The 25,342-nt window shown below is 38.9% G+C and overlaps 2 protein-coding genes across 2 annotated transcripts in view; both read right to left on the bottom strand.

Moving 5' to 3' along the window:
- Positions 1–2,538: 2,538 nt before the first annotated feature.
- LOC125489916 lies at positions 2,539–4,935 on the bottom strand. The gene has a single exon (XM_048627510.1). The coding sequence runs from the start codon at positions 4,933–4,935 to the stop codon at positions 2,539–2,541; it is 2,397 nt and encodes a 798-aa protein (XP_048483467.1).
- A 1,374-nt stretch (positions 4,936–6,309) lies between these two features.
- Positions 6,310–25,342, bottom strand: part of LOC105381457 (transmembrane protein 151B) — a 54,697-nt gene continuing 35,664 nt past the window's right edge. The window contains exons 2-8 of the mRNA XM_038114102.2: positions 20,935–21,083; positions 15,112–15,315; positions 10,529–10,613; positions 8,453–8,618; positions 7,959–8,082; positions 7,676–7,796; positions 6,310–7,597 (exon numbers count right to left, since the gene is read on the bottom strand). Of these exons, the coding sequence (XP_037970030.2) occupies positions 6,698–7,597; positions 7,676–7,796; positions 7,959–8,082; positions 8,453–8,618; positions 10,529–10,613; positions 15,112–15,315; positions 20,935–21,083 (1,749 nt within the window). The 3' untranslated portion in view covers positions 6,310–6,697. The remainder of the gene's footprint in view (positions 7,598–7,675; positions 7,797–7,958; positions 8,083–8,452; positions 8,619–10,528; positions 10,614–15,111; positions 15,316–20,934; positions 21,084–25,342) is intronic.

Genomic DNA, 25,342 nt, shown 5'->3' with positions numbered 1-25,342 from the left:
TCCCCGTAATTTACACTCCAAAATAATTTTATTCATTAGCCATACTACTATATCAGTCATTTACATAAAATGTTGTTCATAAATATTACAATATGAAAAGCGGTTTATGTCTACATAATAAGTACTTAATTAATACTTAGATGTTAAATAGTATTTTTGTATAATTCCTGCACTTTGTGCGCTGAAAAGCTGAAGCTTGTGTAGTTTTTTTTAATCAGAGAGTTCTTTCTCAGCAAAGTATAGGCTACGATTTTATAAACCATATTTTATTGTACATAATATAATAAAATTGGGTATAGGCCTGACGCCAGTATGGTACTACATAAAATCAAATTCAAAAATATTTATTGCAAGACACATTATTTTTATTGAATTTAAAAATTATAATCAATCAATACGTTGCAATATACGTTTTTAGGGTTCCGTAGCCAAAATGGCAAAAACGGAACCCTTATAGTTTCGTCATGTCCGTCTGTCCGTCTGTCCGTCTGTCACAGCCGATTTACTCGGAAACTATAAGTACTACAGTGATGAAATTTGATGGGAATATGTGTTGTATGAACCGCTACAAAAATATGACACTAAATAGTAAAAAAAAGAATTGGGGGTGGGGCCCCCCATACATGTAACTGAGGGATGAAATTTTTTTTTTCGATGTACATACCCGTGTGGGGTATCAATGGAAAGGTCTTTTAAAATGATATAAAGTTTTCTAAAAAACATTTTTCTTAAAGTGAACGGTTTTTGAGATATCAGCTCTCAAAGTCGTAAAAAGTATGTCCCCCCCCCTCTATTTTTATAACTACGGGGTATAAAATTCTAAAAAAAATAGAGGTGATGCATGCTAATTAACTCTTTCAACGATTTTTGGTTTGATCAAAGTATCTCTTATAGTTTTTGAGATAGGTTGATTTAAGCTACGGAACCCTTTGTGCGCGAGCCCGACTCGCACTTGGCCGGTTTTTTTTTCAAGAGATTTCGTTACAAATGTTTAAAAATAAGTTAAAAACAATGCTACTGTGGATATTATGTAATGAACATTAAATAATAATGTAAGGTTTAACGATAAAATCGTAGCCATAGCCAAACTCATTTCTATCTTAATATTTTCTTAATTATTTACTTACATCTTACTCATCTGTCATTTTTTATTGGCACTTGAAATGGTACACAGGGTGGAATATTATCAGTGGACCTCCTGAAGGTAGGGAAGTGTGCCCGATGTCCGACATGCTGAACTTCAATATACACTGCCGGGCAATGAAATAGTTCCACTCACAAAATTCCGACAACAAACGACCCCAATTTTTTCAAACATTTTATTTAAAATTTGAACAAAATATGATTACTTATAGTTGATGGTATCCTGATGCTCTGTTTAATGTAGTCCAATGTAGCAGAAGACGTCATTAAGATAGCCTTTTCCGTTTAGACGTAATTGGATGCTTTTCTCAGTGGAACCTTTTCATTGCCCGTGTGTGTAATTATGAAACCTAGTATGAAAACACAAAAACGCCTGTTCAATACATTTGATTGATTAAGGATCCAACTTTTTTTCATCATGCTAGGTAGGTACATTCATCTGCCTTCGGGAATTCCACAGTAAACATTCTAACCTGTATTCTTATTTTAATTCTATCGGACTGTATTTACATTCTCCCTAAGGACTGACCCAAAACTATAAGTTGGTAATGAAATTTTAATGAAATAATTAATTTAATTGGTTCCTTCTCAGTATTCAGTAATTGAACTTCTTAAAATAATATCTTAAATGGTACAATGTTTAAATTAATTAATATCACCTTTGGATAATTTGAACGAGCAATATATTCGTTTTATACGATATATTCATCGCATTGTATCGTTTTCAATACTAACTATTTAATATTTTTAAATAGATACTTTCACAAAAGTTTGTTGGTAAACGTATCTTATTAAAAATATGATATTGGAAATTATGACATTACATTAAATTGGCTGTATTCAACTCAACTCATAGTATTAAATCAATGGCATAAAATTTTATGACAAATCGATGGCAAAAGATAAATAAGTAGTTATCAAACTATTTAAATATTTATAATTTAAAAGCTATGTACATAACTTATTCAAAGTTTTTAATAATAATTTTGTGATGTCAGAATTTACAATAGGTATAAATATCACTTAATTATCCGTAGGTACATATACATAATATTATATATAGCTATCATAACAACGATACAAGGCACTGCCCTATACCTAATAACAATAAGCGACTAACATTAAATTCGAGTAAGTACTTAAAGTAAATAACAACTTTTTGTGCATAAATACAAAATGTACCTACTAAAAATGGTGTATAAAATAAAACAAAAAAATATTCAAGAATCATACAAGAAATTTTATAAAGAACAGATACTTAAGAATAACGTAAAATCATTTATTAAATAAAATACAAAATTTATCAAACATTAAACATAAAATCCACCCTAGCTTCGTCAAAAATAAAATACAAAAAAATAATTAAAACAAACAAACAAACAAAACACAACTTACTTAGCTAAATAAACCACCCCAGGACGCACCCGACCCAAAAGTCCCCATAACGCTAGCTGCGTTGCCGCGCTGCACGGCAAGGGAGATCCTCTGTGCCAGGTACGCCCCAGAGCGGTAGTCAAAACCGCGGCTCCTCAAGCGTCGCCCAATCTCCCTGACGAACTGCCTCCCCTGTTCCCCCCAAACCCCAGTGGTCTCAATGGCAAGAGGCACAAAAATATAGCCACCCGCAATCAACTGGCCGTATTTGACGCACTTCTGTCGTGCAGCCGCCTCGGCAGCCGCACCCACCGTGCCAGCAGTGTGCCCCACGTGGGACGGGGCAAATGTGCAGACGCATGTGGCGTCCCAGAGCAGGCACCGACCTTTCTCCCACGGTATCAAGGTGAGACCGTCCGGACGCCTCCCATCACTGCGACTCAACCCCGGCGGCTCAAGAACCGCCGGAATGTCAGCAGAAATGAGAGCCCTCCGAACGATATCATTTATTGCGTGATGCCGTGAGATTCTGCCTGCACTTCGGACACAATGAAGCCCATGGCGCCCCTGCACGTCAACGTTTGCACCACAAACACAGCGATGCGGCTGACATACGTCACAGCCCAGACGAAGTGCCACCGCCACACACAAGGAATTGTCATCTAACAAAGTCCCTAAGTGCGGCGATGGCAAAGCGTGAAGCCACAGCCCGGACTCAGGGCGGGATACAGCCAGCAGACGCGCACGCTCAGCCCCCGAGCTATGCCCTAGGAGGCCATCGAGGGATACTCGGCAGATCTCCTCATCCCAAGCGCGCTGTCGCTCGGGAAAGTCGGGATCATCACAGCCAGGACAACGAGCACGCCAGAGACTCAAGGCCTCTTCAGCGAACGGAATGCTAAAGTCATCACCATTGACTTGTAAGATACGAGTGACTAACTCCAACACCCCGCTCGCCGAGGCCAGAAAAGCCGGCAGCTCGATGTCCTGAAGGCGACGAATGCCCAAACCCCCATGCCTGATGGGTAGTGCCGCCTGAGACCACTGGAGGTCTGACATCCCCACGTTGAGAACACTCTCAAGCAACTCTCTGAGCATGTTGTCATACCTCAAGGACTCCTCTCCGCACAGCCAGACCGGCGCAGTACGAAGAGTATATGTCAGCCTTGGGATGGACAAACAGCTGCGCAAAATGGTTAGAGCCACATGCGCAGAGAGCTGCTTGAGGTGGGGCTTAGTGTCTGTCAAATTCCTGAGTTTGGAAAGGATGACCCCAGGAACACCCTCAGCAAAGATGGGAGCACCCAGAAGAGTGAAGTCCGATTTGGCTAACAAATTCACCCCCGGGACCGCGGCTTCCACTCGCATGCGGGTATCGCTAGGCAGCTGCCCCGAACATGGAAACAGCTCGCATTTCTGTGTGTTCAAGCACAGTCCCAAGTTACTGAGACCCTGTTTCAGGGTCTCAATGTCAGCCAAAACTACCTCTGGGCTGCCCCCCAAGGTACCATCATCTAGATACCACACGTTGAGAGGAGAGCGCAAGTGAGCCACGACATCTTGGGTGGCCAGGCTAAAGATCAAAGGGCCTAAAGGATCGCCCTGTTGAACACCCACCCTTGACTCCACCAGGCTATCACCATAGAATAAATTACTTGGTTTCGAATAGCACTGATGGAGAAAAGGGTACAGCGCTGGGGTATGATCTCTAACCCGCGCCAAAATTATGTCCCTCTCAACCGTGTTAAAGGCGTTCCTGAGGTCAACCTTGATGATCACGTCATCCGAACCATCGCGGGAAAACGCGAAAGACCGCGTCGCGTGTATAGCAGCCTCACAGCCCAAGGGTACGCCAAAACCCAACTGATGAGGCTGCAAACGCTGGGACATAACGTCTCTCACTGCGGCACACCCCAGCTTGGCGACTAAACGCCGGAGTACACTGCCCACCGCGATGGGTCGGATGCCGCCGTCCTTCTTTTTTAAAGCACACAGGGAAGCGCCATATAAAAACGGGCAAACTTCCCTGTTGACCAAACCTCTGAGCAGGAAATTTGACAGATTGCAAATAGATTGCAGCAGAGTGGCACCGTTGTCTCCAGCGCCTGACGACGTCAACTCCTTCAGCAGTTCGGGCCGAATACCGTCTAGCCCCGCCGCAGAGCCATTATTAAATGAGCCAATAGCACGCGCAACATCATCCACCTCCACAACCAGGTATTCATCAGACGAGGCAGGCTCAGGCGGGAAATTCAAAGGACGTCCAGGCGCCGGGTGCTTGAGGCGTAAAGCCTCTAAAGTCTCCTCGTTGTTCTCCGCAATGGAGCAGTCAGACAAGAGGATTCTTACCGCACCGCTTAGATCCCCATCATGGACCTTGGTTTCCACAGCTCTGTAAAGTGCGCGGCGGCCAACCATTACATTCGACGGTGCCACATTTTGTGAAAGCGAGTCGCCCAAATCGCTAGCCAAAATATTGGCCTTTACTTTTGAGGTCAGGGATCGACTTTTATCGCCAGGGCATGGGACTCTCAAGCAGGTATAAGAAAAACTAAGCAGGGCGTACCAATCACCGGTATCATTCGACTGCACACATCTCTCAATTAATTGAGATAATTTACTCGCCGCCAAACTTCTCGCACCTTTCGGGACATGTTTCAACACGCGAACATTTCTGCGTAATTGAGAAAGATTGCCCAGCGCTGATTGTGGACTTTGTGGCGGGCCATCGTCGATCCCATCTTGCGCAGTCGCCTGAGACCGGTGGGGAAGCGCGCCCCTATGTACCCGACTAATGTGGACATTTAAACCCCGTGGGACAACAAACTGCCTTGAGGAACCGGGGCAATGCGGGCAAACGGCCCGAGATTCAGTCATCCCATTAATGCATCATCATCACATTATTCAACTTAAGTATATAAAATAAAAATAATAATAAAAATAAAAAAATTACATGTCAAGAGTCGTAAAACAAATCAAAATGTTAATTGCTTATATTATTATGTCAAAAACAGTAAAATTAAAAATATATTGTATATTAAAATGTCTATCTTTCTATCTACTATCTATAAAATATTGTCGTCAAAAGAAATTAAAAGATTGTGCCTAGTTTAAATTGCAAACATTTTTACAAACTATAAACAATTTAATCTTCGATACAAATACTAATTCACCACAGCTGGTTACGTCAACACATAAAATAAAATAGTAAAAAAATAAAAATAAAAAAAATAAAAAAGTTTTGTCCGCGGCGTGATTTGATCACTGTAAATATTGTACAGTTGATAACGGAGGAGAGGTCTTAGCCGTTACACCACAGGAGCTTCTCTCAAAACAACGAAAATAAGGTTCTTAACCGAACTGGATTGCGTCGATACTTAATCAGTGGTTGGAGGTAGGCGATACTTGAAGATAGTTATCCAACCCACAATATGTAATGATAATGAGTTGATTATATTATCCACTTTTATCACACTATTTCACTGGTATAGCACTGAGATGCGGAGATTTTGTGTATTCTTGATGTAGGTGCAATAAAAAACCAATATAGGCCACTTCCACTGATTCCTGATTCCACTTGTTTTCGTCCTCCGGTCAGCTGTTGTGATAATTTGAAGATAAAAGCAACTTCTGCACAATCTTCGGTCTGGATAACAGTAGCACGGATATTTCACAATGTATTGTTTGTCGTGGAACGTTGTTGTTGTGACTTTTTTCTGTTTATGTATTTAAAAACAATTAATTACACGGAGCTAATGTTTATGTTCAGAGCGCCCTCTGTCGGTTCTTAAGAATTATTTACCAAATTGTAATTTAATCCAAATTATGTAACAATCAATCTACAAGCACTTTTAGATCTATTCATAAGGACTCGATAACTTTTTTTTGCATATCGCTTAAAATAAAGCTATGTTTTAATAGGGAAGAAGAAGTCAATTCCGGACTTCTAGAAAATTTTGCAAGCACTTAGTAGTATCAATATGCAAGCTATAAGTATTCGAACCAATTCCAAAGCATATTGAATTCTTCCATACATACATCGGTACAATAATTAATCATGTATTATAATGACACTGTAATCCATTTGATTAATGTAATGAACGACGCGCACAACAACAGTGTTGCAGACTTCATGCACCATAAAGTTAATAATTGCACACAAAAAAGTCTCAGTAACTCGCTATAGCGGAGTTTCATCAGCAGGGTCGCTGGAGGGAAGCCTCACCACCTTCGCTTCAGAGAGGACTCCTACACCCTCGAGACACGACCTTCTGTTTGCTAAGACATCCCTCAGGAACGCTCTCCGCGGCCCTCCAAAGTCGGTCCCAGTGATGGAGCGCGTGAGTCTCCTGAGTGCTGGAAGCTTGAGCGCTTCCTCGTACGATGGCGGCTCGTCAGTGGGCGTCGTCCGCTCGCGACCGCCAAACGGATCCCTCGAACAAGTCGGTGACAGATCCTTAGAGAAAAACAACGCCCTCTCCCCCTCCCGCTGGCTCTGCGCTTCCTGGATCGACTGGTAGCTGATTGGACGAGAAGATCTAATATCCTCAAGGATCTGCCTCGCGACTCTGTTCGTCGACAGCACGCCGGCCCACGACCGCCGGTTCTGCTGCTTGGCTTCATGAGAAGCGCTGGCAGAAATGTTGTGGCTGGAATGCGTACCAGCTATAGCGACTCTGGGCCTTCGGATGGGTTCGTCGAAAGATGCGGCTTTAATCGCCGGTCGAGGCTTTGGAGGGGTTTCCATGTTGATGAGGACTCCAGTGTCGGCTGTAGACTCAGCTGGGTCCTCGCGGAGGGCGGCGTCGATGCGCATGGCTTCGGAGTAGGATGGTACTAAGGCACAGTTTTCTCGTATAGCGGCGAAGAGCTCGAGGCTGTCGACGGTGGAGGCGTGGGAGAGGGGCAGCGCGCGCGGGGGGCGGGGGGCGGAGCACAGCACGGCGCTCTGCTCGTCCGCGAGGGCGCTCCACGTGTAGTTGCAGGCAGGGACCGGCGGGAGGGTGTCCGACAGGTGCGTGTCCAGGTCCAGCTGCCGGCTCGGGTCCAGCTCGTAGTTCGTACCGAAGATCTTTGTTATCTACGACAAAAGACAACTCCTTAAGCACATCCTAAATATTTTTATACAGATCTTGGCCTTAGTAGCGAAAAAACTTACAGTATAATGGACGTATGCGGTGTTACACTCTATGACGATCCTCAGCGGCCAGGACAAGAGAAGGCAGGACAGAGTCCAAAACAGCAGCTGAGATGAGTACCACGCGCAACGGTCCGTATCCCTGTAACCAAACATCCACATTTAAATTTCAACCCACACCCACATATTCAGTATCTTAAGAGACTATCTATGGTGATATGGACTAGGCCTAAAGCCTTATTTCATTGGAAGGAGACCCGTGCCTCAGTAATGGGGACGTGATGGGTTATTCTGTGAGTCTAACCTGTATGCGACCATATACTCCTTGAAGGAGCTGACTCCGATGAGGTCCAGGCCCTCTCTCATTTCCATGAAGTCGTCGAACCGCTCGTGTTCCGCGAAAAATCTCGATCGCTGGTCTTCGAACTCTGCAACAATCATAATATCTTGTATACCGCCTACATTGTAATTTGACTGTTTCCTTAATTGTATCTGTAAACCGTCTCGGGAAATTCAATACTGCGATTCGCTCATTTACTCAGTCGTCTCGGCTAAACTTTGTTGTTATTTTTGGCTTCATTCGACCTTTAAACGTATTCCGTTCCAATTTGACCTACAGACAATCAGAGAGCAGTTTGTAGAGCACCTTCTAGATGGCCAGATAATATCAATAGCGTTACAGCGAAAATGTGGACAAGAGCGGCACAGCACCGAAAAAATTCGCGTACACAAAAGGAGTTCTAAACCCAACAGTGGGCCATAGAGGGCTGATATGCTGATATGGTAGTTACAACTTACCGCTAGCAGCTTCGATGTTGGCGAAGGCGAATCCCTTGCTGAAGCGAACTTTAGTGATGGGCGTTTTAGTATCCAGCACCAGGTTTCTGGACGCGTCGCGCTGGCCGCAGCACGCGTGCGCGAATGACGTGCTAGCACTGTGAGTGTTCACCCGCTCGTAGTACACCTGGTGCGGGAGAGAGATAGCTGTATTAGATGGGGAGAAAGAGGAAGCGGGAGAGCTTGATAAGTGCAGAATTTGCAAGGGAGAGTGTACTTAAAGATTTTTTTAACGAGCCTTTATATATATATTAGGTTATCCGAATTATACCATAAATTTTATTTTGTTGACGTTCTTGTAGGTAAATATATATTGTTTTAGGTACGCTCTTTTTATATTTGTATAGAATACGTAATGCTAACACAGCACAGAGTCAGGAAGCTACCCCCTAACCCTAGCTGTATACTAGCAATGTGTAAAGCACAAAGCTAATCTATGTAAACACAAACTGCAATTCGGGGTATTCTGAGATATGTCACCCAGAGCGAGGCTCCGGCGAGGCTGCTGTGCTCAAACACTCCTCGTTCCCGACTGCATATCCACATGCTGAAGGAATTCCTCATTCAGGAGCTGTACCGTTAGCAATGTATCGAAATGGAATTTATACAAATATACCTACTGACTATTTCACGTGAGATTCAAACGGACTAAATGTATATGAACTGTATACTCATTCAGTGCGTCAAGATAACTTCGTGCGTAGCGAAGAAATAATCATTATTTGCATTTCTTGCAAACAAAAGGGTTATACGTATTGGTCTAAGTTGAAACGATAACCAAAACAAAATAGTTTAATTGAACCTTATACAGAAAGTTTTTTTTTTTCTTCACAAAACTGTTTCTGTTGTCTATACTTTCATTCCCCTGTATTCCTCTGGGACTCAAATGTGCCATCAGTTCAATACTGGTTTGCCGTACAGTGGAGGAAAAATGCCGTGCAAAAAATCCCACATTTGCAGTTAAATTTATACCTACCATCAACGCAGAATTTTAGAGAGGTCGATAAAGGATAAGCACCGAAATAGCTTGCACAATTATTATTACAGGCCATGACAAAAGGAGCCTTCGGCTTAATGGGTTAAGCTACAAATCTCGGCTCCTTTACAATAATAGCGATTTTGTCGTGAACATTAAAATTATCAAACTTTTAACTGGATTCAGAACTTGAAAGTGAAATTTGTCTTTAACAAATGATCTCGTTTCTGTTTCAAAGGTTGTATCTTCATTAATTCGTCACTGAAAAATAAATATTATGTACCTACCTAGGTATGTTTGGTATACTTAAGCACAAATTTCAGACCTAACTCCGCTGTAAATAATTTAGTTAGTCTATTAAATGTATGTTGATGATCCTTCCTACTTCCTATACAAGAGTTAAACGTCCAATTTCGATATCCATTGTAAACTAAACCAAGAAATAATATTGGAAGACCCAAACCCTCACAGCCACTTACATAACTCCGCAATTGTCATAACTTTCTTTTCCTATCAGCTTGTTCCATCTACAACGGCCCGGCTTGATTTAGTAGGGTACGTTGTAAGGGGTATAAAAATGTTATCGTATTTTTAGATTTACTTAGCTATACATATGTTATACCAGTTTTTAGTACCATTTTATCAGTAAATTTTTAACAACTAACCTTCAGGTTAAATTTTGAATATGGACACGGTACCAATAATTGTTCCTGATATAGATTATGTGAACCCGAGTATGATTTAAGGTAAGCGTGGCACCTATCGCTATCGTACGTATAGCACCAATCGGATTGTCATAAATGTATGGAGAAAGGGCGTTTTGATGCGTTTGTGGGAATTTCTATACAAAGAATACTGAAAGCGTGCCGAATTGCATACGATGCCGAATGGTGGACGCTTATCGTTAGTCGTAAGATTCATATTAGTATATATTAGTATATTCATATTCACAGGAGCATTTCTCATTACAACAATACGAGCTACATTGGAGAACTTCAAAGAACTCTTTCCGTATCTCGATGCCGTCATCACAACCCCCTGTATTATAGTTGTGTACATACCTGTGTGGTGGTATACGCATCCCCGTTCCGGTATCGTGTGACTTGCCGCTTGCGCCGCACGTAGTGGTAGCAGATCGCCTTCCACCTGCGAACAAATGCCAACATTGGATAGCAGAAACGTTCAATATGAGATGGACATCCAATACAATGCTAAAACTAGGTATAATTTAGATTCGCAATATTTTTCAGATAAGGCGTTATAGGTTCAATCGACTGGAAATGCTTTCCTCTACGACCAATTTAAATGAAACATCGAATTAGCAATCACACTGCATAATGTAGAGCTTTTCATATAGAAAAAAAATACCATTGCGAAATTACATTTACATACCTACATGAGTGTAATTTTGTTGAAATAAGTTTATATATATTTTGATTACTTTAAATAAAAATACTAAATCATGTAGGTACAGACGAATTGAAAACCTCTTCCTTTCTTCGCGTGTGCTAATAATAAATGTGCATTTTTGCATGTTTTGTAAACTATACATACAATACATAGGCACTTACATATTTTCATGCATCTAGGTATTTCTGTGCACATATGGAACGTTAACAATGAAGATCCAATATCCATTACTTTCCGAATCGAATGAGACTTGAGAGCTTAATTAATATTCTGAGAACTGAGAAGTCGGTCCAACTGAAGGGTTAACAGGAACGGACTGGCCATAAGTAATATTATTACATATACTTAGGGCCTGTTTCACAATGTCTGGGTAATGGGGTAATGGATACCAATGCACCGGGATATAAAAGACATGCTTTCACTGTCCAAAACGTAATTACAGAGATGACAGCATGTCTTTTATCCTTCAACACACAACCTGCTAAGTACAAACCTGTCTTTATCATAGCTACTATTTAGTTATAAGTAAAAAATGTGTATATCTGTCATTGTGATTTGTTGTGTTTGTAAGAAAGTGGATCAAATAAACGCTTTATCTATCTATCTATCTATCTATCCCACAGGCAGCCATTATCCAGATATTGTAAAACAGGCCCTCGATATTACAAATACGTAAGAGTTTCATCACGAAATTCTAACAGCAAAATATATTACTTAGTCAGCAACAGAACTTCCACCGGAAAATATTCCAGAAAATACTGGCTAGTCGATAGACAAATTGGATGTAATTAGATTATTTACGATTCCCACTGCTTCGTGAGTTCACAGGAAAATAGGATAGGTAGCTCAAGGACTTTACTGTAGGTAAGTAGATAGCTGTTTAGTTTGTTAATAGTTAGCAATAACTGCCTCCTTGCTCTATAGCTATAGAGCAAGCTGCTGCGAATAATATTGAGTAAGCCGTTTGATTTCTCGTTATTATGTAACAATATAAACACTCGTTACAGTTATATATAGCTTAACGAAGCAGTAACAATAGACTAGTCTCAGAATATCTATTTCGGGATACTCTCTGTCGACCATCGCATATTTGGGGCGTAATTTTGGTTACCTACTTTAGTTCAACGCAGAAATTGGCGCTACTATTTGTATCACCATAACAAAGCTTCCTTAATAAAAGTCAAAGTAAGTCACGTAGTCCCATACAAAAGACCAAATGTATCGAAATTCTGCGAACAACTTTTCCTCACGTCTGTGCATTTTTATCAGGTTAAATTTACGAGATCGGGGAGGGTGATTTGGATAACTCGTGTAGGTGAGGCAATCAATGTCGAGCGTTGGCCTTGCGAGGAAATTATGTAGATTCCCGGCCCTTGTAGTGCAGGAAATAAACGACGGCTTTGTGACTTGGGCGGCTAATTACATTTGTACCGAGCTTGAGCTCTAACAGCTTTTAGCCACGATAAATTTAAAGAAAGTTGGGGTTTCGGTTCGTGGATTAATTATGTAATGGGCGGATAAAGCGTAGCGTAATTTGAAAGTGCCGAGGAATTTTGAGATTATTTAATTCTGGTAATATTAATGTTGCCGTGCGATGAGATATAATCAACAGAGTTTAAGTTATTCACAAACAGACAAAGTAATTATAACAGGTTCATTATTTAATTTATCATCTAAAAACTGAATTGTATCTATGCACACCGATGAATTCAAGTTAGTTATACCTACATAGGTCTGTCAAATAACGTTGCAGTCACTTTGTATCCACAGTTGATGATGGGGCTTTTATGTAAGTTGTCTCGCAGAAAATAGTAATTAGAAATAATTAGTTTGAGGTAGGTTTATATTTCGTACCGTGATGAGGATGGTGACAATAATTAAGATGAATAACGTATCCTTGATCTTATTAAGGTAAAGCAATAATGCAATGTCATGTACGTACATTGGGAATATTACCGCTGTATTAAATTTTACTTTCAACTCTAAGTGATTAATCTGTAACCTGGCATCTAGGCAGACAACGGGTGGTGTTTACCATATTACTAGTACCCGAATAGCTGACATCACCAATCAATAATTAAGGTAGGTAACAATTTTTATCAACAACATTCCTAGGGTGGCTTTTATCAAAGTGATAAATGTATTTAACTTTTTATTTAAACACAATTTGAAATTAAATTTCGTAAAACATCTTTTACCACGACTGAAATGATTAGTAATCTGTTAAACCTAAATGCGGTCAAATGGCTATTTAACTTTACTAAACACATTTATCTACTACGCATGTCATGGCGTCAGTCGCGGCGACCAGCTGACCGACCGGCTGTCAAGAGAACTTTTCCATTTCTAGCATTTTTCCTCAGTGATGTCTAGTTGTTGTCTGTGAGAGATTCAGAGGTCATTGTTCAGAGGTTATGTTGAGGTTATCTAATAAATAATGGATTTGTGGGATATTTTGTTTGATGACGATGATGAAGAATTACTTCTCTATATGAATAGACCTCGCTCATTACGCTATATTGCAGAAAGAACTAACTTATTTGAGACACTACCGGAAAAAAAAAATTGTTAGGAGATTTCGTTTGACAAAACAAACTGTATCGCTTCTACTACAAGAAATTCAACATCATCTTGAATTTATTTCCACCAGGTAAGTAGCTATGGTATTGAAATAATAAAGTTAGGACTACATAATTATCTTATACTTTTATTTATACCTATAATTATTGTTACAGAAATAATGCAGTTACTCCAATGAACCAATTGTTATGCACACTCCGATATTATGCAACTGGCAGTCAGTTAATTACTTGTGGAGATGTGATAGGTGTGGAAGAACTGGAAGAACCAACAGCTTGCAGAATCATTCATAGAGTTACTCATGCAATAGCATTATTGTATAAAAATACATTAAATCTCCTGATACCATTCAGGAACAACGTTTTTTTGCTCTCTATAATGTGCAAGTACCTATGGTTCCAATACATTGCACAATAAATCTTGTTCTTCCCTTGTAAAATTAGGGGCACGAACACGAGAAGAAGTTGCTTGACTATTCATTTTACTTTGAAATCACAACAACAAATAAATACAAACACCACCACGCGGTGAAAGCCGAAATAAGTTTTGTTTTGAAATAAGTACTTAGTGTTATTTTCTCTATGTTTGAAATTGATAGATTGACTCCGTTTTACGCTGAGTCGTTTCGAATAAATACAAACACCACCACGCGGTGAAAGCCGAAATAAGTTTTGTTTTGAAATAAGTACTTAGTGTTATTTTCTCTATGTTTGAAATTGATAGATTGACTCCGTTTTACGCTGAGTCGTTTCGAATGTTCAATAAAAAATATGAAGTCTCTCATTAAAAGATGTGGAACTGAACGTAAATAACAAATCGCAGGATGCTAAACACATTTAACTAAATAGTAATCGAAAGACCATGGTGAATTATGAAGCTAAACATGTTTAGAATAAAATTGTTTAGTGCATTAAACAAAATTAGCTAAATGAATTTATGTAGTATTTAAATAGAAGTTCGTAACAGCCACCCCTAATGTTAGATATTTAGTGTGATTTCGGTCGTTTTGACGAAGCCCGTTCGTCACAGCGGATACGAATTGGTATCCATTATAACTTATGCAAACCGTTAAATTGAATTCGTTTTAAAAGGATAAATCTATTTGCGGTAGGTCTCTGCGCTCGCGGCCATCGGCCTTACTAAATCCCGCTTTGAAATCATTCCACTGCGACGCAAAATTGGTACCTTTTCAAGTTTTATTTGTATGTGAACATGTTCAATATGTAGATCTACGAGTGTACAAATATAAAAAACCTAGTAAATGGTCTTTACATAATATATATCTCATACAAAAATTGCGTAAAGATGACATCTTCACCGCCTTTGAATTCTGGAGGTGAACTACAATCAAACATCAGATTGCGTCGCTCGCTACATCAGCTACATACCTTACCACAAACACCCATGAGCAAATTTAAAAACCTTTAACAGCATTGCCTATCTATCAAATCTAAAGTAACTTGTATAGATCTATAGATAAGCTGCCACTACACGGTTTTGTTATCGACGTCGATAAACTCGTTTAGAGTGCGTTCCACCAATCACAGCGCCATATTTATGGGAAATCGCGATATAGTGACGTTTATCTACGTCGATAACGAGCCCGTGTTGCTGTGGTAGCACTCCACCAGTACACTAGCAGTGGCACACTCACCACACGCGCGGCGTGGCGGCGCGCATGGCGTGCACGCGCGCGCTGACGGCCGCCACGTCCACGCGCCGCGCCAGCTGGATGCGCGCCGTGCTGTGGTAGCACTCGACCAGGTACACCAGATACAGGAGCAGCACGAACGCGATGGGGATGTACGCGTAGCCGACGTCGCACGGGGACTCGCGGACGGTGCGCTTGATGGGGTATCTGAGGGAGAAACTGTTTAGGTTAGTAGTTGTTTTTTGATCCGCTTGATGGGGTACCTACCTACCTGATCTGAGGGATAAACTGTTTAAATTAATAGTTGTTAAGATGTTAGTGCAATGCATATTTGCTACGATAAAGCCCGGCGCCACCCGGCAAACCTAAAATTATTGAAATATGGGCTTTTAGTTATACATATATGTTAAGATATATAATACAGTGGAATCAAATTTAATAAGATTACTGACAGCTAGCTGAAAATTCTAAGCCTGCTTTGTAGCTACCCACGTCTAGCTTACTAAGCGGCTGCTGTAGATTGTGCAATGTTTGGCAATATGGACACCCCAAAAAGTGGACTTCCAGAGCTTAAAAGTTGAACCAATCCTTTTTATGGTAAAGTTTTAAATGCAGTGTAATAAATACTATTCTGTCTCTGTTATTTTAAATAAAATGATAAAGCTATGTATACTAAACCAGAAAGAAGGAAAAAACACCAATAAGTCCAATCCACCAAGCCTATAAAACGAGATTAAATATATTGCTGTCACTTTCTTACTGTTCAGCTGCCACACATGACAGCTGCTATAGATTTAATCTCGATTTAACGATAATTGAATAAACAATACAAATAATAGGAGTATTTACGTAATAGATAACGATGAATTACAAAATGCATATTTTATCTCATACCTAAATGATATTACATGCAACATTACATAGCATTAGGCATATCATAATTAATTATTACCAAAACAGTTGCCTCCCAATTCTCACAAACGCTGTAAAATTATTAAAATAGTGAACTTAATGTAGCTCGTACATCGCATCAACAATGTACGACTGTGAATTTAATTATTTGTTTCCATCCAGTTCGTGACATTCACAACTAAGTTGGACTTTCCCAAACAGATTCCGTTTGTTGGGACTCACACTCGCAGTGCAATTTAAAAGCCAAAACTATTTTGTTCGTGTTAGTATTTCATATTTGTTCACGTAAAATGTTACTTACCTATTTACTACTCTTAACTCTAGATTACACAACGCCTTCTTCATTTAAACTAAACACACATCATATAGAAGAGTAATGAAAATGAAATCCGTTGTTAGGATTCGAACTTAGTACCTTCTGTACTATGGTCAGTAAACGTCCACTTCACCCTACGGTATATTTACGAACGTCAAAATGAAACAAAATTAGGTATAAGCCCTAGACTGGCACCAATGTTCTGGTATGCAAATTAGATTGAAGCTCCCGAGCTTTCGATCAACATAGAGCTTAAATTCGCAAAGCACTCTCTCTAAACAAACGCCCCGCTATCTTGTAACAATGTATATTACAATCAATCATTCTGTCGTTTTTACAGGAATCTACATTATGCATACTGTGTAGATGTGGAGTGATGGTGACACAGTGACACTGCGTGTTGATAAGTACTGAATGTTATTGAAAAGGAGTCTTTTCATTTTGTTAGTGTTATGTTAGTCACTAGTCTTGGGATATTGTTTCGAGATCGGGCTGGCATGGATTTACCCAAAACGTTTCGTGGCAATAGTAGCGGTTTTATTGTTTACAAAAACGAAAAAAAAAATGGTTTTCTTCCATTATTTGATCCGTTTGTGGTACAATGTGTTGTTTACATTAATTTGGTATTATGTGTCTTTGTTTCCCTAGAGTTGCCTCATAGAGTGTAAGAAAACGTAACCTTTAATGATTATGCAAAACATGTACAGTTGTACACTGGTATTCTAAGTCCAAAATAAAGTACCTACTCATACGTAGCTACATGTGTCGCACGTTGTACCCGATGCTCATAACCTCACGAGTGGCATGCATGACTCGGCGTTTCACAATCTCGACAATCAATCCTACTGCACAAGCATTTAGCGGAAATATACCGACCAACTGCCAGCATCAAACGAAAACCACATTATAACGCTGGCAAATTCAAACAGCTACGTTATTATAGGGTATAACTAGGTTTTCGCAGAGTTGACCGGCATTTCGGCAGCATCACTGAATGAACAGTACGCCACTTTGTAGGCTATTTGCATATTTTTCCCGTTTGCAGAAGAGCTGGCTCGTTTGCGCGACTCATTATAAGTTTAGTAGCGACATTTCTTAGATGCGGCTCGTTTCGGACACTTTGAATAAATTTTCGGTCACGTTCTGGACCGTGAATGAATACATTTCTCTTTTGTAGCTAGTTACTATACTATATTCGTAAATTAAATGAAAAATGCTATTATTGGTTGCGGTTTGTAAACAGTACAGTATGTAATAATAATTATAATGTTTACAGTCTAAAGTAGGCATATAATTTTCTCCGCAATTAAAATTTAATACCAATAAGCGACGGGAATAAATATGGGACGGTTTCAAAGTTATTGCCTACCATTTATTGGAAGTTTTCTGTATGAATTTTATCGCAGGGTGACACATGTGACGATAGACGATGAAAGACATTAAAATTAAACCCTTATCAATCACGACTTACCCCGTTACGAGACCTCCACGTCAGGCAACCATTATGCATCGGACTTGGCGTATTGATCGCTTCAGTGAAAGGAGCCGTATACAGGGTGCCCCCCATATAGTCTAGACTAGTTCTGGTGAGAAATCGATATCTTCAGTATTGATTGTTATAGTCAAATCAATCATGTAACAGTTAATATGACTACAATTTGATTAATTCTCGTATAATCCATTACCTATAGGTGCTATATTTCGAAATTTAATATTCTGGTGGCAAACACTAGGATACTTATCACTTTTTTATAGCGCGAGCGGGTTTGTAGTATCAATACTATAGTTTTCCCATTTGTTCGATAGACACGTACCTTTACCATTTTATTGAATTATCCATACTTAGTGTATTTATCGACTATCGATATTTGGACTACCCTCAACAACTCTACACCTCGCGTTACTAAGATATTTCAACGGCCAGAATAAAGGGATGTATATCTAATAATTGGTTTCACAAGTCCATTTGTTTGTCCCAGTTATCTATTTAATTGTCTAATGGATTTGTCTGGTATCCGCTGAAACGGGTTGAGTTAATTAAATTTCAACCCTGCGGAGTTATTTGTCGAAATACCAACCAACAAGGTATTTTTCAATGTTTACTTATTCACGAGAAAGAGATTTGTGCTACTGAAACATTTTTGTATTCGTATTTCACTAACATTTTATTCGATACTAAAACGTTAAAACCCAGACAAAACGATGGTCATATCAATAAATCTTTATGGTATTTATGTATGTTATAGTTTTTTTTCACGAGATTCTGTAACTTTATAGCGGAAATATATTTTTCACAGTGGAAAATACCATTGAAGCAACATTTTTAATTTACAGTACACCAGGCAAAGAATATAAAAAAACTCATTTGAGGATAAAATTTAATTAATGCTGCTTGCAAATGATACAGTGTTAGGTTTCCTTCTTGCGTACTAATAAGCTTGCTCGGAGTATCCACAAGAAACAGTATAATAAACATAAAACCGTCAGCCGTCAGCGTAGATAGCTACATCTCCCCTCTATTTATCAGCTTACAGTAGTTAAAATCTCACCTCTACTCAATCTCTTCTCCTGAAAGTATCGGTGTCAAAGACTAGAGCTGGTCTAGGGTTGGTTTGGTCACCGCGGTGATAGGATAAGCCAGTCAGATTAGCATCAGTCACTTACTGCCCAGGGAGCGCCAGACATATAATAAGTAAATAAAGTACAGTTGATATGTCACTTAGCAAGTGAAATAGTGGGTTTTCTTGCTATTTTGACTCTTGATCGACCGAGCCTTTAAAATGATTGTATAAATGAATGTATATGAATGAATAAATGATTGCGCAACGTAGAAAATAGTTATATAAAATCAATAAACTATTGAGCAATAAATACAAGCCTAGTCGTTCCAGCGGTGTTTCTTTTACAAGTTTACTTTAACTTCCAGCCTTTGCTGCGCTTCCGTATTTACGATGCTATAGAGAGTTGTATGAGTGGTATCCATATACAGGCATCCATATAAACACGGTAACTATTTGTACATTATCAATGTTGAAATATAAATGTAAGATATTAACAATTACAATCCTCTTTATTTGCACCAAAAGAGAAAAAAACAGTATATTCAGAAACTGTTTATTATTTAAGGGACTTATGGCGAAGTCTAATCGAAATAATGTTATTTGTTGTGCCTTGTTGTGTTATGTTATTTGTGTTGCCTGTTATTAATGTTGACGTAGTCATTAGTGTCAAATTTAATCCATCTTGAATCGGAAAATCGTTGTTAAAACAAATTCGCGATAGGTCCCAAGGTATAAAAGTGTATAAGTAATACTCTTACATGTTAATTAACACGTATACCTAACTTGCTATTTGTAGGAAGCTGCTTCACTGTACCTTACAGTATAGCTGCTGACTTACACAATAGGTTAATTGCCAGGTAGGATAATTAGATGATATCTGATGATAGATGGCTTGTGGGAGGTAAACTAATTACCTACTAAGATTGTTCGGCAATTGTGAGCTTATAAACTACAAGCTGTTATGAAGATGTTCGCGATAAGGCCGCCTATAGTACTGAAACTAAGTATATTTTTGTATGTTTTGTGCACAAGGCATGGTTTTGTGACAGGTCCTGCTATAGGTTTAAACATGTTAATAACTTAATAATTTACTACTGTAAGTATAACTTTAAATACATGTTAGTACACATGTTAATCACAGTCGTAGTATAGTAAATAGGAACTGCCCAAGTGGATTGAGAAAACAAAACAGTGACCACGCGGCAGGTACTCCACCGCACCTTTGTTAACTTTACGGTTCTATGTACTTTCAAAACTTTAATATTATTCATAATGCTAGGCCGATTAAAATGTCTCCCTCGTCACAATGAAATTATTTTATTATAAATATATTTTTTCGGGATTATTCCATTTACAATACACATTATACTTTTCTCAGATCCGCGTTAATTAATATGTTAAATCTTAAATGTCAAGGTGCGGAACATTGAAACTACGTGATCTGCTGGTCAGTTTCAGTTAACAGCATACACTTCAAGTTGCGTGTGTCTGAATGTTTTTTAGCCTAATATTACAAAGGATACTAAGCCCTAGATCAGCCGGCGATCATGAGGGTCAGAATGAAGCACTTCCAGTTTATTTTGCCTCACTAACCGAGTCGCTAAAGCCTAAAGCTACAAAGGATACATACTAAGCTCTTTCACAATTTCTACAGTGTTGCATCACATCACGGGGCCCAGACAACCTTCCACCATCAGCGTCAGCAAGAAGCACTATTAGTTACTGAGTAGCTCTAAGATCTGTAACTCACGTGTTGAGATCGATGATCTCCCGGTCAATCTCGGCGGTGTTGCACCACACCACGGAGCCGAGGCAGCCGGCGATCATGAGCGTCAGCATGAAACACTTCCAGTTTATTTTGGCTCACTAACTGAGACGATAAAGCCTAAAGCTACAAAGGATACATACTAAGCTCTTTCACAATTTCTACGGTGTTGCATCACATCACGGGGCCCAGACAACCTTGCATCATCAGTCCATGCCAGCAAGAAGCACTATTATGTTAGTTACTGAGTAGCTCTAAGATCTGTAACTCACGTGTTAAGGTCAATGATCTCCCGGTCGATCTCGGCGGTGTTGCACCACACCACGGAGCCGAGGCAGCCGGCGATCATGAGCGTCAGCATGAAGCACTTCCAGTTGCCCTCGCGCCGCAGCACGCCGCCCAGGCTCTGCTGTCGCGGACGCTGGAACGAAAGGTAAACATGAGGGAAGAGTGATGGATTGATTGAAAGAAAGAAAGAAAGAAAGAAACATTTGTTTGACACACTGAACAATAAAAAACAGAAACAAAAAGAAAAAGAATACTACAAAAAAAATATGAAAAAGAAACAGAAAATAATACAAAGAAACAAGGTTTGGAGGAGGAGTGATGGTGAAGCGTCCGTACTGGAGCTAGCTTGATCACTGTGAGGGTAAACAACACATGGCATGGTCTGCCATTGGATGAGGGACCGATTTCAAGTGGTTGTTTTCTGGGCACTTCCGTGCTTCGGACGGCACGCTAAGCACACCAAGTTGCTCTTCCATCCAAAGGTTGTCGGCAATAGGCGCCTTTTGTATTATTTTATTTATAAGTTGTCATTTTTTTATATTTTATTGTAATACACTTAAATCAAGATTACAATTTCTGTGAAGACTATATTTTTTTCATTTCATGCATATTTAGCTACCTCTTAACATAATCTCTCCACTTTGGGAGCGGGTTCGCTACGTATAAGACACAGGACATCAAAGTCCTGTTAGTAAACCTCGCGGTTAACCGATGGGGGTCGAACAGAGGATGAACGCGCCGACAACACACAACATGCGGAAGACATACGAGGACTATACGACTGTAATTATACTCATTATGCAGGGTAAATTTTTATCAATGACGTTCTTGTTGCCAGGTTTAAATTCCACCCTGAATACTCATCTCATCAAATTACACCGTCCAAAGTTAGATAGGAAAAAAAACTTATTTTGACACTATTTTTTCTCTTTGTGTGTACCGTAAATAACGTACATTAAAGCTATACTTGATACTAATAAGAGGTAAAAGTAGGTAGTCTTAATTTACCTTTGTACTAAAAACCAGACTTAGAATGAATAGTGCAATGGCTCAGTAATCCGCACCCTCTTCACTAATGGAAGTTTGTGTGTGAAAGACTTGCTAACTGTGATGAAAATAAAGAGCTATTAGGTGTAAAGTGCTGTGATTTAGTTGCTATATTGTATCCGAAATGTAGCGACGAAATTAGTATATTGTACGTAGGATTAGGTTAAAGTAGCTGGTATTCTCTGAATATTCAATAGTAATTGTTTAATATTTCTCTATGTTTCTTTGAATTTGCTTACATTAGGAAGGATTCTTTTTAAGTGCTTGCATTAAGTATCAATATTATGCTCCATTGTTAACAACTCACGTTTGCTTTTAAATTACTAGATACATTCCTGAAGATATTCCCTCTGAGATTTCTGGTGAAACACACCTCGGGATTTCGTAAATTCAAGGCATTCTTTTGTTTGGAATAGTCCTTTTCTCAGAATAAGGTTTCAGAGTTCGCATATTTTACTTGCTTTGTATGTAGAGGGTTACTTACGTCTCGTCTTTCGGTGAAATGGTGAAATTACTAGTTTTGTTTTCTTTGGTGTATTTGCTTACGCGTGAGTTTACTTTATTTAATATACTCAAAAAAGAGGGGTGGAATGGTATTGACGTCGGAGAACATGTATACTTATAAAAAAATTGCTGGTATTGTATCTCCAAGATGAGAGATCGAGATTAAAGACACATATTATAATTTCTTTGAAAATTGTCTTGATCGACGGATTTTTACCTCTCAGTGGTTAAACTCAACCTATGTGCGTTTGATTAAATAAGAAATTAAAATTATTATAGTTCTATTGGTAACACAATAAGTAAATATTACTAAATATGTCTCGGCTCTAAAGCTTGCCCATCAGGCAGCATCCATCTTTTAGCGTTCCGGGCATGAACGTGTTTTCGCTGGAGCTATATCTGCTGTATCTCTTTTGCCGACTGTAATATCAAAAACTATTCTTGCGAACAAAAATACTACTCTACATATAACGGTACTAAATTGAATAGTCGATCCAAGTTCTAGTCGAGTATAAAAACCCGTGTGCGCCACAGTAGGTAGGCTAATAATGTTTGCAAGACTACCCTCCCACACACATGAGTGCACGCCCATAGAGGCCTGAGGCGGACAAATCGCTCGACTACCTCCATCGCTCACAGGACACGTTTATTAACTACCCTCACTCGGGATCTTAGAGGTGATATAAGATTTATGTATATGTGATTCTGTGTGTTTGGGTCCATATGTTGTTAGCTAGATAGATAGATAGAATATTCTTTAATTGTACACACACATAAAATAAACTTACATAACTTAAATACTAACAAATATGTACAAAAATGGCGGTCTTATCGCTTAGTACGATTTTTTAAGACAGCCTTAGGGTGGAAGGATATTTTTTGTTTGGGATGTCACGAGGCAGGAGTGCTGTAATATTTTGTATATTAAATTGTGTTTGTTTTCCTGATGATTTATGTATAGGTAACTATGTTTATTATGCTTATGTATGCTGTTAAAACTTGGAGGAGAAATAAATAGAAAATGACTGTAGTTTCCCGCCGAGTATACTGCGTAGAGTTAATATTGACTTTCTGGTGAGTAAAAACAAACAAAAGTTTATAATTGCTGTGTTGAAGCTATTCCCTTCGCTTGTAGTAAAGGTAGACCGGTATAATATGTATAGCTAGAGATAGATTCAAAGTTTATGATTAGCTAGTAAATCAGTAATAAAAAAAAACTTTCCCCTTAGCAATAATCCATAAAAATAGATAGAGTTATTCACTATCGATATTTCAAAAGAAAAAAATGGAAGGCTAGATTACTTTCACAATGATAAGTTAAATTCAGGAAACTTCAGTTAATCCAAAGCAGTTAAAGCCGCACTGTGCCCTCCGGGTCTGTAAGCCGCCAGTGGCTCTATTGTCTAGACTGAATACTAAGTAATAGAGCTTATTTTGTGGGTAATGGAATTTAGTACCAATTTTGTGTTTCTAAGATTTATATTTTGTAATTGGTTCATATATCAATTTGGTACTTTTGTCCTAGGCTACTCGCTATTCGCTACATATGTGGGAGTGGAACAGAACGCAAGGTGAAGTATCCATGACGACGAATAACAGAGGAGCATAGAGTGAAAGCAGAGTGTGAAAGACGTATAAAGACGTAAAGACGATTTCATATTTCTTTATTTTATTTTGACCTTTATTTTATAATAAAAGTGATAAATACAACATCTGATTTAATTCCTACACATATATATTTTAACCTTTGGATAAACTGTGTACTCACGTTTGAATTGTGTAACCGTTTGGTAGACCAAGAAGAGGAAGCAGCATCAAACGAAGTATGATGACAAAACTGGAGATTTCAATAAATTTCACAAGACTACTCTATCTATTGTGTATGTCGTAGTCGTATAAGGTAGGTAGTTAGGTACTGTTGTCAATACAGAGGAGACATAAAATTATACAAATGACTTACATTATGGAAATTGAAGCTTCTGAGATGGGGAAATGTTGCAGAACGAATGTCTCCTTATTATCTTAATTTCTTGGTCTCCTAAATATTCGCTTCACAGTTTTCTATAGGCTTACAAAGCACACAATTTTTTTTGTATACACTATGTTCGTTAAAAATAACCAAATCACCATAATGCCCCAGTTTATCATAAAAAAGATGGTGGCCAAAACTAGAGGCTGTTTAAAAGTACGTATTTTGGTGTACCTGTATTTGTTCTGTCATATTAGAATCATTCTTTATAGTGTACTGAAAATACCTATAAGTAAGCACTAAAAACTTACTTTCCATAAAGGATACATTAGTAAACAAAGCCAATCGTTTTATGTATATTTCTGCGATACCCGGGATTCTACTTTCTACTATTTTTACAACTGTTTTAGGTCTAAATTCCATACATTTCTTCTAACATAAACCACGCATATTTGGGTACAATCTACATAGATATTTGTGGTAAGCGTGGTAAGCCACATCACATGTAGACTTATAGCATGTGTTGTTGTCTTGACTTATAGCTTAAAGTATAGGCGTAATATCAGTATAGCGCGGTATAGCATACCCAAAGTAGGTTTTTGGAAGAATGGGCGCCCTTTCACATTGAATTTCGCGGGTTCAATTCAAAACCTAAGCAGGTCTTAGTACCTGTAATAAAATATTATGTACAACATCACATCATAAATGAATCAGTTAGCAAAAATAAATAATATGAATAGGTTGTTACATGTTTCATACGAGAAATAGATATCAAGAGTCTTGTAAACTAGTACAAGAACTCTAGATCACTTTGCCTGTTTGATCTCGTTTCCTTGAACAAAAACAAAACACATCGACACAACGGCAATACC

Source organism: Plutella xylostella, chromosome 18 (assembly GCF_932276165.1).
Source record: "Plutella xylostella chromosome 18, ilPluXylo3.1, whole genome shotgun sequence".
In the NCBI taxonomy this organism is placed as follows: domain Eukaryota; kingdom Metazoa; phylum Arthropoda; class Insecta; order Lepidoptera; family Plutellidae; genus Plutella; species Plutella xylostella.
The sequence above is the reverse complement of the archived record's forward strand: the minus strand, read 5'-3'. Positions and strand labels throughout refer to the sequence as shown.

Excerpts from the sequence above, each read along its gene's own strand:
- LOC125489916 (XM_048627510.1), bottom strand. The coding sequence starts at position 4,935 with ATGGTTGGCCGCCGCGCACTTTACAGAGCTGTGGAAACCAAGGTCCAT.